The sequence below is a fragment of the Ascaphus truei genome, chromosome 1 (assembly GCF_040206685.1).
Source record: "Ascaphus truei isolate aAscTru1 chromosome 1, aAscTru1.hap1, whole genome shotgun sequence".
Classification (NCBI taxonomy): Eukaryota; Metazoa; Chordata; class Amphibia; order Anura; family Ascaphidae; genus Ascaphus; species Ascaphus truei.
This window is the reverse complement of record NC_134483.1, coordinates 77,446,338-77,461,553: the sequence shown is the minus strand read 5'-3', so window position 1 is coordinate 77,461,553 and position 15,216 is coordinate 77,446,338. Positions and strand designations below refer to the sequence as shown.

The window sequence follows — 15,216 nt, the reverse complement described above, 5'->3', positions numbered from 1 at the left end:
AACAAGGTGTCAGAATGTAAAATCTAAAAATAAAGAAAAAATGATTAATAACATCCCAATTTAAAAGACGTACAAAAACACTCTTACCTAATGTTACATGATAAAATGATATGGTCAAATTTTAAAAATACACAGACAATTAGAGAGAAGTCAAGAAAATGTATAAAAAAGATTATTTTAAAAAATCTAGTACAATGTCTAAAAAATCTAAAAAATCTAATATTCACTGGTGATAGAACATAAAAATCCTAAAAAATCCTAAAAAATCAGAAAAGGGACCAGACGTCAAGTTCCTCGTTAAGGCCCATTGGCGACAGAGGGGCTTATGCAGAGAGGATAGAGAAGGGAAATAGCACCATATTTTGGAGAAAATACTTCCCAGAGAAGCTTCTCCTGCAGAGAACATGGAGAGATTCATAAAATTCTCCACAGCAGGTTTCTTTACTTTAAAAATTGCCAAACACGTGGCGAGATTGGTAAATTCGCCATGTTAAAATAGGGTGGTATGCAGGTAGCATAGATGCACTGCAACTCGCCATTCTGCCCTATATTATAGTGAGTTCAATCTAGCCAGAAAAACTTGGCAATTTTGAATCTCATCAGAAAAATTAGGTAACGCAGCTTTCTGCATACGACCATAACTTGCTCCAATTCTGTGGCTATTTTCTTGCCGTTTTCACATTAAATAACGTTCCTCTCTGCATAAGGCCCAGAGTTTGTAACTTATATATCCAAAAGCTTTCCTGTTTGGATAATTTTTTGTCTCTGTCGCCACCGCGTCTCCCTGAAGGTACAATTTGTATACCTAAATAGCTTAGTAATGAGGGATCGCTGTTATGTTTTAATTTAAAATGTCTGGACACGCAATGTTGTTCGAATCCTATTCTAATGTTCCTGGCGTGTTCTAGAATCCTCACTCTCAGGAATCTTTTCGTCCGCCCAACATACTGATACCCACAGGGACATTGTAGCAAGTACACTACATATGTTGATTTACACGATATGCAATCTTTTATGGTGAATTTGTCTTTGGTGCTGTTTGAAATAAATGTTTTTCGTTCTGTATTCAGCATTTTGCAAGCCTTACATCTTCCACAGCTAAAGTTACCGTTAGGTTTGCTAGGCATCCAGGTGGTCTCTGAAGATGTAATCATCGGACCACCAATGTCACTTGGTGCTAGATGGTGTTTAAGGGTCTTAGCCCTACGGTAAATGAATGCTCATCTGCATGTCTTAGGCAGGTCTGCAACCCCACCTTTCCCCATTATCACCCAGCATACAGCACTTCCACTGCAGCAAGGGATTCTGGGAAATGACATGCAAATGAGCACACAGCGTCACTGTGTCATGCATACCCAGTTAAAAAAAAAGTGACGCTGTGTGCTCATTTGCATGTCATTTCCCAGAATCCCTTGCTGCAGTGGAAGTGCTGTATGCTGGGTGATAATGGGGAAAGGTGGGGTTGCAGACCTGCCTAAGACATGCAGATGAGCATACAGCTGTATTTGCATATATATATATATATATATAATGTATATAAAATCAAGGGCCAACACACACTGGTGACTCATTATTGCCTTGCCTGTACCATGTTAAAACAGCATAATTCATTTGAAATGGCTGTATTTCCAATGGGAAATAATTGGATTTTTTAAATAGAAATTAACATTTAGCACTAATAACTTCAATTACTATATTCTGTAAAGCTGTCATTTTTAAACTAATCCAAACAATCAAGTAAAATTATTGCTACTAAAAGGCTAAAATTCAATTGCAAATCTTAGGGAAACTCTTGACAGTTTTTTAATGAATATCAGCTTGCCACTGTGAAATATATTCATTATTGTCATGAACAATGCTGACAGTACGATACAACATTTCACCAATTAAACAATTTACTGATAATATAATTTTATCACCCACTTTCCTGTGTATATACTGTAAGTGAAGGTAAAAGTAATGAAGTCTGATTTATATTAGCGATGAGAAACTGAAAATGATTTCTTAAAGCTGTGCTTTATGGTCCTATCAAAGATTAATGTACATTTTAGACCCACAGAAGGCAAATTGAATATTTCCCTACTTTTGTTACTAATATTTGTTGTCTCCCTGTTGTTGTCTCCCTGAAACAGTGTGTAGTAAATACAACCTTAATGCATCTTTACTGATTAGGTTTGCTGCCTAACGTTCTACATATGTCCTAATGCTCCTCACTGCCCCAATAATAAAAACTGGTGACCACCACTTAAACCATTCACTCTCTAAATCAGGGGTCGGCAACCTGCTGTTCCCGAGTCACATGTGGCTCTTTCCGCACCTACATGTGGCTCTCCTCTGTCCGCAGGTTGCCGCTCCCCTGCTGCTACCTCTCCCTGTCTGTGCTTCCGGTAGCTGGGGGGGGGAGTGGTTTAGTGCGCTGGTCGGGTCTCTTGTTGCCGCCGGTCATCTCTCCAGCTGCTGGCCTGCCGCCTGCACTGTCCCATGCAGAGTCTCTGATGCCGGTGCGCACCGAAAGTGCGTGCCGCAATTTCCGGAGCACGCGGACGTCACAGAGCAGCCCGGCGTGGGACAGTGCAGGAGACGGGCCAGCAGCTGGGGAGATGCCCAACGGAAACAAGAGGCCCGACCAGCGACGGCCAGGCCCCCCTGCAGCCAAGAGCAGCACAGTGAGGGAGAGAGGCAGCAGCTGGGGTATGGCAACACAGGACAGTGAGGAGAGAGGCAAGCCCAATGTAAATATGTGTGTGTCTGTGTGTATTGGGGGGGGGGGGCAGTGTATGTATATTGGGGGAGGAGGTGTGTATGTATTTGGGGGGGGGGGTGTGTGTGTATTTGGGGATGGTAGTGATGTGTGTGTATGTGTGTATGTGTGTATTCGGGGGTAATAGTGTGTGTATTTGGGGGAGTAGTGTGTGTCTGTATTGGGGGGGCAGTGTGTGTGTATTGGGGGGGTGGGTAGCGTGTGTATTGTGTAATTGATAATGACAAACTTTTTTTGCACGGAAAAACAATGAACAAAACAAGGGGATTTATTATTGTGAAATGCATTTAATTCCCCCACATTTTTTCTTTTCCCTAATTCTGATTAAAGTAAGTTTGTCATATATTAATGCTTATACAGTATATACCTATTAGTGTGTGTACAGTATATGTATGTGTTTATGGGGGTGTTACATTCATGCATGTGTTGCGGCTCTCGGAATATTGTGGACAAAGCCATTGTTTTATAAAAATGGCTCTTCTTCCTTGAAAGTTTGACGACCCCTGCTCCAAACCCTTCCAGATTAAAACAGAGGGATTACTGATAAAAGGAAAAGATTTCTCTATTGATTATCAATGTGAGATACTGTATAAGGTGACAGAGGAGAGTGTACCACTCTAAGTCAGGTATGCAGTCCTGTCAATGGTCTGTGTTTTGTATACTACTTTTTTGTTCTCTCTAAAGAGAAAGCACTTTGGCTTATATTTATTGAGCAGTTCTAGCCCTTAATACGCCTTACATCAGCGGTGCCAAAACTGGGGGGGGGGCGCAAGATTATTAAGGAGGGGGGGGGCAGCCTGCGTGCGGGGAAGCCTGGGGGCGGGCAGAGCTGTGCACGGGCGGCCAAGCTCCGTGCTGCTGCTTCTGTGTGATTTCTGTAAAGGGGGGTTAAGGCTGCACACCACAATATATAAACAAATACATACAGTTTACCGGTGCTGCTGGTTCAAGGAAGTACCTGCCAGGAATTTCCAAAGTACACTGAGGAAAAAAGAGAGATCCAGCGCTACACGGATTTCAAGATAATGAATATCACACAATAAATTCATTATCTTGAAATCCGTGTAGCGCTGGATCTCTCTTTTTTCCTCTGTGTGATTTCTGCCTGCAGCGGGAGCGGGGCCTTCCCTGCACACAGACAGCCCCTCCTCCTCCTGTCACAGTTTTCAGCCGCACATGGGGGACTGGATGGAGCAAGCTTAATAGTTAAAGTGTGTGTGTGTGTGTGTGTGTGTGTGTGTGTGTGTGTGTGTGTGTGTGTGTGTGTGTGTGTGTGTGTGTGTGTGTGTGTGTGTGTGTGTGTGTGTGTGTGTGTGTGTGACGTGTGTGTGTTGTGTGTGTGACAAAAGATATATGGATAGGTGGAAGACATATTGGGGGGAGGGGGAGAGAAAGAGAGACATGGAGAGGTGGGAGACATTGGGAGAGGGTAGAGACATGGAGGTGGTAGACATATTGGGGGGAGGGGAAGAGGTACATGGAGAGGTGGGAGACATATTGGGGGAGGAGAGAAAGAGAGACATGGAAAGGTGGGAGACATATTGGGGGGAGGGGGAGAGGTACATGGAGAGGTGGGAGACATATTGGGGGAGGAGAGAAAGAGAGACATGGAAAGGTGGGAGACATATTGGGGGAGGGGGAGAGACACTAGGGGAAGGTGAGAGAGAGACACTGGGGGAAGGTGAGAGAGAGACACACTGGGGGAAGGTGAGAGAGACACTGGGGGAAGGTGAGAAAGAGAGAGACACTGGGGGGAAGGTCTGAGACACACACTGGGGGGAAGGTGAGAGAGAGACACTGGGGGGAAGGTGAGAGAAACACTGGGGGGAAGGTGAGAGAGACACTGGGGGGAGGTGAGAGAAAAAGACTCTGGGGGGAGGTGAGAGAAAAAGACACTGGGGAAGGTGAGAGATACACTGGGGGAAGGTGAGACACGGGAAAGGTGAGAGACACTGGGGAAAGGTGAGAGAGACACTGGGGGAAGGTGAGAGAGAGACACTGGGGGAAGGTGAGAGAGACACTGGGGGGAGGTGAGAGACACTGGCTGGAGGGAGAGACACAATGGCTAAACTGAGGGATGAATGTCAGACAGAGATGGCAAAATTGAGGGTCTTGGGAGGATGAGTTTTGGGGGGCTGAGGGTTCTTCTTTGGGTCAGGTGAGGTCACTTCGGAGTATTGATCAGCAGGGGAGATTCATCAGTACCCCCCTTGAGTTTGGTTATGGGGGTCCCTGATCCCAGGGCAACATTTAAAACGGGAATAAATAAATAATACATAAAACTGGTAGGTAGGAGTGGATGACACTGGGGAAAGCAAATGGGAGAAGGAAAAAAGGGAGGGGGAAAAAAAGGGGGTGGGAGAGGGAAGGGATGTAGCAAAGAGGTGGATGAAAGCCCCCTCAAATGGATTGTCTTTGTGCACCAGTAAAAAAAACTATTACCAGATGCCAGCAAACAATAAAATAAACAGTGATCCAATACTAGTATACTGCCTGCGCGCACGCTTGCAGCCCAAGCGATTTATGAACTTGGCTGCAGGAGATTGTAGGCGCGTGGCAGACGCGTCACAAAGCTGATTCGCCCTCATTGGCTGAACCAGCTCACTTGCGCTGACGTCATGTGGTTTTGATTACATCAGGCAAGGGGGGCCCCGAGAAATTTCATGGATGAAAAGCGGGGCTCGGCATGAAAGTTTGGTCACCCCTGCCTTACATTGCCGGATAACACCATAATGCCTAATCACCATGTACCCCTAATTGGATACACGGTAAAAACGTATTATACAACAGTACAGCTATATAGAGAATATTTTACAACCCCCAAAAATATGCTACTTTAATGAGTATGGGTGTGTGTTTGTGTGATGGAGTGTACAAGCCTAACAGGATTAAGAAGTGGAGGGGTTAAACCATTCAAGAGGGGCAAGGAAACAGGGATCCACCCAAGGTCTTGGCACTGCTTGCAATGCAGAAGCTGCAACCAGTCAGCAGCAGCCTAGCACTTGCATAAACCAGCTGCTATTTTACAGTAACTTCCTTTTGTCCCTGTTAGAAATTAGCTGACAATTAGCAGCTAATTTCTAACAGGGACAAAAGGAAGCTACTGTAAAATAGCACACTGGTTTATGCAAGTGCTAGGATGCTGCAGCCCCAGAGGGGCTCAACTGAAGAGCAACAAAGAATGCTGCCTTGCTCTTAGGTTTACGAACTTCATGTTTTTTGCATAGCGCAAGTCTGTTTTTTGTTTTGTTAAAAAACAGAAAATATACCACAATACAAAGCACTATTCTTGAAAAGGGTGAGATACTCTCCTTCCTTCTCAGCCCCTAGAAGGCCACACTGTTAAAATAGGCTACTCCCCGAAGAGGCAGAAAAAAGAATGAATGGGTTGATAAAAGGGTGAAGAAATTAAAATGACAAAGAAATTACCATAATTGGAAAAATATGGTACTCAACTAGATTTTGAGATATACCAAAAGATCAAGAGGACAACCAAAATTAAGATGGGTGGATGAAAATTGTTGGAGCAACATGAAGGAGAGGCCTTCATCCATCATTAGATGGAATCTAAAGCATTATATTTTAGGCAAAAACAAAGCTAAAGCCGTAAGATTTCATGAACTGTTTTAAAGTTGTCCACTAATCGAATATACTGTGAGTAATACTGTATAATATAGAATTTGATTCAATTCCCCACTTATGGTTAAGGAACCCTAGAATTATTTTGTGAAATTCTACAAAACCCCAACACGCTAATAGCGCTTCTGAGATCAGATGCATTGTATGGTACCCAACCCCTCTCTAATAGCGTGTCTGAGATCAGATGCATTGTATGGTACCCAACCCTCTCTAATAGTGCGTCTGAGATCAGATGCATTGTATGGTACCCCAACCCTCTCTAATAGTGCGTCTGAGATCAGATGCATTGTATGGTACCCCAACCCCTCTCTAATAGTGCGTCTGAGATCAGAAGCATTGTATGGTACCCCAACCCTCTCTAATAGCGCGTCTGAGATCAGATGCATTGTATGGTACCCAACCCCTCTCTAATAGCGCGTCTGAGATCAGATGCATTGTATGGTACCCCAACCCTCTCTAATAGCGCGTCTGAGATCAGATGCATTGTATGGTACCCCAACCCTCTCTAATAGCGCGTCTGAGATCAGATGCATTGTATGGTACCCCAACCCTCTCTAATAGCGCTTCTGAGATCAGATGCATTGTAAATTCTTCTGTATTTGGCTCAGTTTTTCAAATGACCTGAACATTGCAGGGAACCCTTTAGGTATGCCCAGGGGTCAAAGGAACCCGGTTTGAAAAACACTGCTCTCGACTAATAAGCTAATAATCATATACGTTAATAATTGTAAAGCACTATATAAGCATTATTGGCATGCCTTACACTTTAAACGCTAACTATATGGAACACCCAAATACACTGTGACACCCTTGTTTCACATCCAGAATGTAAACGTTTCATGTATCAACGTTAGGAAACTTACTTACATTATGAACAAAAATATGGATAGAATAACTGATACTGCTGTCTAATTTTGATGAGCTTGATTAAACATTTCAAATAGCCATTACATTGTATATAAATGCACATACCACTAAGTCTTGATCTTGCAGCAAAGTCAGAATTGCTTCATACAGCAATGGTCTCAAGTCGGACTTGAATTTTACAGAAACCCATTGCCCAATCAGCCAAATTACTCTGCGACGTAGAGGTTTATACCTTTAGAAACAAAATGTATTTTATTTAGACAATCTAAAAAGTCAAGAAAAAGAAATTAGAAACAATGTAGCTTTTAATTTTCAATCTGTTCCCAGTACTCTCACAACATGTGAAGTATAACTCCATTGCCTGGTCTCAGTGGTCTCACAGCTAACTTGCCAGGAATAACTTGATGCAGTCAATTTAAAATCTATTAATGTATGTTATCTTAACTACATGATTTTATATTTTATATGTCCACATTAATCTAATAATAAATTACATTTTCTCACAATATAAATCTTACACTGACATTTAACAGTATACATGAAAGTGCTAAAATTTACAAAACTTACATTATAACTAAGAGGTGTGAATCCCCTGCCCCTCCCCACTTAAACTTCTTAGGCTGCGCTTATAGTGCCGGCGACGCGACGTCGCTCCAAAACAAAAACAATTGACTTTGTCGCGAGCACTTATAGTAAGCGTGACGGAATGACGTTGCGACCAAAAATTTGGAAGCCGGGTAAATTTGATTTTTCAGAGACTGTCGCCACATGTGACTGTCTCTGAACCAATCAATGACCCCGTTGCAAGGAACGTGGCTGAAAGTAAAATTATAACTTTCGTGGGAGGCGTCATCTGTCGCGTCCTCGTCGCCAGCACTATAAGCGCGGCCTTAGGCTTAGCACGATCATGCTACAGGACCTACTGTAACACACAAAAAAACAAATGCTTTCAGGTATTAATTTGCATATTAGTTGAAGAATCAGGAAATCATAAGATTAAAAAATATATATCTTGATTTACAATGCATTTATGGAAACCTAAATACATGTTGTTATAGAACAAAAATATTGAGAGAATGTATGTGCTGACCAAAATAATGAAAGTGTTTACAGTACCTATCATGGTTGACTTGTAGTTCTCCAAGCAGCTGACTTTTAAACCACTCATCAAAGTCCACACTGTCAAATAATTCATATGCAGCCAGTCCTACAGCATTGTAAACTAATAGAAAACAAACCAAGTGGATACTTTATTGGGCATCAGAAAGGAAGAACAAATAAAAAAAATCTATTTTTTTAAAACATCCCAACAATTCCAAGTGAAGAGAAGTATGCTTCTATTGGTTCAATTCTGTCTAAAAAGGTTAGCTTTCTGAACTATTCCCAAGTGTTGCAGATGTGAGTGGACTTGAAACCTTCTATTTTTTTATGGCTGTTACAAAATAAAATGTATAATTTCTACCTCTGTTTTTATCAGAAGGGAAAATAATGCTTTCCTTCATGTTGCTCCTATTGAGTCTGATCGCAATGGTCATGTTGGCAATAATATCACATAAAAGACCACATAAAACATATCTTTTGTAGTGATAAATCATTACTTTGCAACACTATTAAAGGCAAATATAGGGGCACATGCATCGAGCGCCGGTAGTTAATCGCACCTGTTCCAGTGTCAACTCCTATTGACTTGAATGGGAGATAACACCGGACTGGGTGCAATAACCCATACCGGCACATGATGCTTGTGCCCCATAGGGCTTAAAAACTGCAGTGCACGTCATACTCTATACATGGAAAAGATCAGCATCTTAAACATCAGTGTATTCTTCCCTGAAATACAGGGATATCACAACACTATTCACTATCCACTATTTCACATGTGGAAAAGTTTTCATGAACACTCCATTAGCAATACAGCTTTACTGCCATGTATATTATGGCATTCATTACAAAAACTTTTTGAGTATATTATCACTGATTCAAACACATAACACTATAAAAGAGTAATGAGTATAAAAAAAACACTTAAGGGTAAAAGTAATGTTTACTTAACTGCTATTTAGATTTGCAACATGGAACTACAAAACTTACTATAGGGAAATACTCACAACACTGTGCTACGCAGAGTAAGGACACTGTATGATTAACATGTGCGACAGTTCGTAGTAAAGTTGTGAGTTAGGCTAAGGTCCCGTTGCACGCGTCCGCACGGCTGGCTTGCCGGCGGCGCGTGCAACTCGCTGTACCGCGATCTGCGGTCTACAGGATACTTTTCTCGGAGCGGGGGGGCGTGGCCAAACGGGTCGGGGGGGGCGCAGCCATGACGTGAGGGGGCGCGGCCATGACGTGTGGGGCCGGAGCGGGAGGTGGGCGGGAGTGGGAGGATTGACTGGGAGGATTGACAGGGAGGGGGGGCGTGGCTTGAGCGGAGGGACCCGCTACTCTTCCCCCCCCTCCCTCCACGGGCTGCAGGTAAAGTAAAAAAAACACACACACGCAGGCACTCATACACACACACACACACACACACACACACACACACACACACACACACACACACACACACACACACACAGAGACAGGCACGCACTCATACAGAGACAGGCACGCACTCATACACACACACACACAGACAGAGACAGGCACGCACACACACACACACACACACACACACACACACACACACACACACACACACACACACACACACACACACACACACACAGGCAGGCACTCACGCACTCAGACATACACACAGACAGGCACTCACGCTGCTTTAACTCCACACTCCTCCCCGCTCCCCGAAGCCTCTCCTCCTCCCGCAGCCTCCCCTCCCCATTGGCTCACAGCCACACGTGACGCGTCAACGCTAGGAAACACCATTCTGTTGTGTCTCCTAGCGGCTGACGCGCCACAGCGTGTAGTCAGCTGTGCAGCCAGTGGGGACCGGCTCACAAGGATTCCCCTGCTGGTGGGGAACTCGCTACATTGCCGCCCGCGCCAACGAGCGCAGCGGGTCCCAGGCCTTAAGGCCCCTGGATGAGGCTATTTATACCCAACAGCTGCAGTGATAAGAACTCCAAGAACAACGAATAACATGAAGCTCACAAACTGATTCATTCGAGATTTTTATCAACGCTACAATTGTTTAATTTCAATTGGTTAAAAACAGGACATAAGTGGTATAGGTAAAGGGTTAGCCAAAAGAGCATTTCCGTTTTCTCACACCTTACAGTCTTTAGCTTTTTGTTAATACTTCTTAATTTACATTATATCGTTGTTGTAATAAATACACACAACGTGAGAGAAAAAGACAACTTCATGTAAATACATTTTGGACGTGGCTTAAAGTTTATACTAAATAGTCGGCTGACTTTACCCATTGTCCTGTAACATTTCAGCTCTTGTAAAATAGAAGATCGAGTATAATTTGCCCATTAGTGGTTTTCACACATGTTCATGTGTTCTGCTATAGTGTTTCCTAGTCCCAAATAAACTGCATTACCAGACATTTCAATGGCAGTCAACATGGGATAGCAGTGTGACAACCCATAGCTGATCTTAATGAATCTCAACTTTTGGCAACAGAAGTTACTTTATCTTTCACCAGTCCTCCGGTTTACCTAAAACTTTGTTATGCACTCTCCAAAAAGTTTATCCTTGCATTTTAAGCCAGTGATACTTCAGAAAGCATTTGAAAAAGTAAAAATGTGTGTTCTAATCTTATATGAATAGACTAGTGATGTGCTTTCTCACAATATCTAAATAAAGAAAATACATGAGTAGGATTGCACCTTTTAACTACAACGTTTTCGTCCCGAAGCAATATGAAAATTCAATTTTTATATTGGCATAAAAGTGTCTTCATTACGCTAATGGTTAGTTACATAATATATTGCTAAAAAAAATTGATGTTTAAAATGCAATTAAAAGCACCATATATTATAATTAAACATTGCAAAGAAAAGGCAAATGTATTACTGTATTGTATTATACTGAGCTGTGACGATGTATTGTGCTACTTACCAGTATCTTTAATAAGCAAAGCACTTGTGTCTTCTACATTGGTTGGGCCTGTAAAAATACATACTTTAAGAAACTGTAACAGAGAAATTCTGCAAGTATGTACACCCAATTTCGACATTCTGATGAAAATGAAAGCAAGAACTAAAACGAAAATGTACATCTCAAAAAAAAAAAAAAAAAAAGACTAGTAAGATCACCAAACCTTATGTGCAATATACAGTGGCGAGAAAAAGTTTGTGAACCCCAATGATAATTACAGAAATGCCATACTTTTTCCATCATAACTTTCGTGAATCAATTCCATGTCTTTTGAAATCAAAATGATGTATGAATTACACAATGAGTAATTAGGAGTCAGGTCTATGTGAAAAAGTGAAACCCTAGTTTTATCAGCTAAATTAAAACGGATAATTAGAATCAGTTGTTTAAATAATTAGGTAGATCTTCAGGTGTGAGTTTGGGAGCCCCCCCATCCACCGCCCTATATAAAGATCAGAAACTTTGTGAGTTTGGTCTTCACAATACAGGTGTGTGGAATGATGTCATGCCACAACCAAAATAAATATCTGAGGACCAGAGAAAAGCGGTTATTGCTGCTCACCAGTCTATAAAGGGATGCAAAGCCATTTCTAAGGATTTGGGGCTCCACCAATCCAGAGTCAGACAGTTAGTCTACAAATTGAGAACGTTCAAGACTACATTTACTCTACTGAGGAGTGGTTGTCCTACCAAAATCTCTCCAAGAACAAACCGGCAAATTATCCAGGAAGTCACAAAGAACCCCAGAGAAGCATCCAAGGATCTGCAAGGCATTCGCACCTTGGCTAATGTTAGTGTTCATGACTTAAGTATCAGAAAAAGACCAAAACAAGAATGGTGTTTCAAGTAAGGATAGCCAGGTGGAAACCACTGCTCCCTAAAAAGAACATTGCTGCTCGTCTGAAGTTCGCCAAAGAGCACATACAGATGCAGCCACGGCCCATCAGATTAACACAATGGGGTCCCTGGAAGTCCCAGAATGGGACTGCCAGGGACCCCCTCTGTGTTAATCCGATGGGCCATTAGTCTGTCTGCAGAAATGTCACAGAAATGTTGCAGCATTACTGGGAGATTGCCCCAGATTTTCCTAGGCAAGTGTTTGGATACTCGTGGCTGCATCAGTAGATGATCCACGAGACTTCTGGAACAATGTTGTCTGGACAGAAGAGTCAAAGGTAGAACTTTTTGGCCTCAATGAGAAAAGTTATGTTTGGCGAAAACTAAACACTGCATTAGAACAGAAGAACCTCATCCCAACCGTCAAGCACCGTGGTGGGAGTGTGATGGTTTTGGGCTGCTTTGCGGCCTCAGGACCTTGACAGCTTGCCATCATTGACAGAACAATGAATTCTGCATTGTATCAGAGGATTCTAGAGGAGAATGTCAGGCCATCCATCTATGAGCTGAAGCAAAAGTGGGTCATGTAGCAAGACAATGATCCTAAACATACACGCAGATCTACAAAAGAATGGCTGCAGAAGTAGAAATTCCACGTTTTAGAATGGCGAAGTCAAAGTCCGGACCTAAACTCCATCGAAATGTTGTGACAAGACATGAAACGAGCTGTCCATGCAAGGAAGCCCTCAAATGTCACAGAGTTGAAGAAGTTTTGTAAAGAGGAATGGACTAAAATTCCTCAAAACCGATGTGAAAGACTGACCAGCAGTTACAGGAAACGCTTAGTTGAAGACATTGCTGCTGAAGAGGGTGCCACCAGGTACTTTACCTAAAGTTGCACATATTTTTTGACACCTGGATATTGGATATTGGATGTTTAATCATTTGTGTATAACTAAATGTTGAAAAAGTATCATGTTTTTGTGTCATTTGTTTGATCAGGTTATCTTTATCTATTAGTATGACTTGGATTAAGATCTAACAACATTTTAGGTTTGAAATATGTGAAAATCCGAAGTGGTTCACAACTTTTTCTCGCCAATGTAAATCTATTAATAATTTTGGTAATTAGACTGAATCATATCACATCCTGCATAACAAATTACTTCTCTTAGACCAAGAGAGATACTTGAAATAGGCACCATTTAAACACCATCAATCATTATTCTCTGCTACATGTACATTGATAGATATGAAATATATTTGTGTTGCCCCAACATTAAACATGGCTCATCCTTCTACCGGTGTCGGGGACAATTTAATTATTTTAGAGAGAAGTTGGTCCGCTTCTTTACTCAACTCAGGTAAAACCTTATAGTTTAATAACATACGTTACGGTTTGTGTTACATATAGAAATGTTCAAACATTTTGCACGTTTACGCCAACTTTGCAAATTTCAACCTTTTACATTTGGTGAAAAAGTTTTATCAGATACAAAAGTTGGCAAAGGTCTGGTGGCATGACAGACAGGGAGAGAGGGTGATGAGAGAAGGAGGGATAGTGTATCTATGTAAGCCAACAGTTAACCCTCCTCCCCCCTCTGACAAAAAAAAGGTATATGTTTGAGCTTCAATACACATGTATGCAGATGACAATATCTTATATACACTCAGTCCCAGCCTCTCCGACCTTGAACACATACTTCAATCTGACTTTTTTGAGACTTGAAAATTGGATTGATCATGTCATCTTGCTAAACAAACTCCAGTGCTCTGGAATAGGAAAGCATGCTTTCATCTGGTTTCATTCCTACCTATCAGGTAGATCTCAATATGGGTCTCTCTCGGGCACAAACTCCAACCCCCTGGATATCACCTGCGGTGTCCCGCAAGGCTCTGTTCTGGGGCTCCTACTCTTCTCAGTGTTCATTAATGATCTTCCTACAGCTTGTAAGAAAGCTTCAATACACATGTATGCAGGTGGCAGAATCTTACAGTATATGCACACAGCCCTAGTCTCTCCGACCTTTGACACGTACTTCAATCTTTCTGAGACTTGAAAATTAGAATTTCCAAAACAAACTGTTTTTAAACACTGACAAGACTGCAACAATGGTATCTTGGACCAAGGTGACATTTCTAAAACTGCCAATGAATGAGCTCCAGATCAGAACCAACTAATACCATCAATAGTACTTATATGAGAGAAAGAGAGGGACATCATTCAGCATATATAGTGTATGATATAAGCCAACAGTTTAGTTACTACCAAAAAAATAACAGCAATACTCCAGTACATAATTTGTTGTACGACAACAATGTGTGAGTTGTTCCCAAGGAGAGAGAAGGTGGTGCACAGCAACAGGGCAAAGAGTGGAGTTCAGCACAACCAAAAAGTGGTTCATAAACAATTTATTAACAGAATGGCATGAGGAGCGTCACAAATGAAAGGCCTTTCATTTGTGATGCCCCCCATGCCATCCTGTTAATAAATTGTTTATAAACCACTTTTTGGCTGTGCTGAACTCCACATTTTTGCCCTGTTGCTGTGCACCACCTTCTCTCTCCTTGGGATCAACTTGCTGTTTACCTCTGGCTGGAAGCACGCCCTGGAGTCAAGAACTAACTGAGTCAGTGAGTACTATCCATATCCTTGCACCCTGGTCACACTTACTTTACACACTTCAAGTAGCTTCTCCTATAAGTGCGTTGGTGAAATGGTTAGAACACCTTTACATTCCCCATTAACCACTTGGAGTCCAGCCCTCAATGTGGCATCTACTAAAACTGCGAGTGTGAGTTCTTATACAAGTTATATACATGATCAAGTGGGTTGCAATATCTGTATAATCATTACAAAGCATTGTTATACCCGACTCCAACATTTGGGACTTTATGAGATAAGGACAATTTGTCTTTGCCATACTCTGTCGCACTGTTTTTTGGGATCACCAAGTCCAGATTTACAATGTGCACTAGGAGTGGGAGGGAGGGAGAGAGGGAGAGAGGGAAAGAGGGAGAGAGGAGAGAGAGACTCTTACAGACCA

At 42.1% G+C, this 15,216-nt stretch overlaps 1 protein-coding gene across 3 annotated transcripts in view; it reads right to left on the bottom strand.

Moving 5' to 3' along the window:
* The window catches only part of IPO11 (importin 11), a 500,359-nt gene that overhangs the window by 335,871 nt on the left and 149,272 nt on the right, over positions 1 to 15,216 (bottom strand). For all 3 annotated transcript variants that reach the window (XM_075589858.1, XM_075589848.1, XM_075589838.1), the window contains 3 exons: positions 11,294 to 11,341; positions 8,384 to 8,489; positions 7,373 to 7,499 (listed from right to left, as the gene is read on the bottom strand). In XM_075589858.1, coding sequence (XP_075445973.1) covers positions 7,373 to 7,499; positions 8,384 to 8,489; positions 11,294 to 11,341 — 281 coding nt within the window. The remainder of the gene's footprint in view (positions 1 to 7,372; positions 7,500 to 8,383; positions 8,490 to 11,293; positions 11,342 to 15,216) is intronic.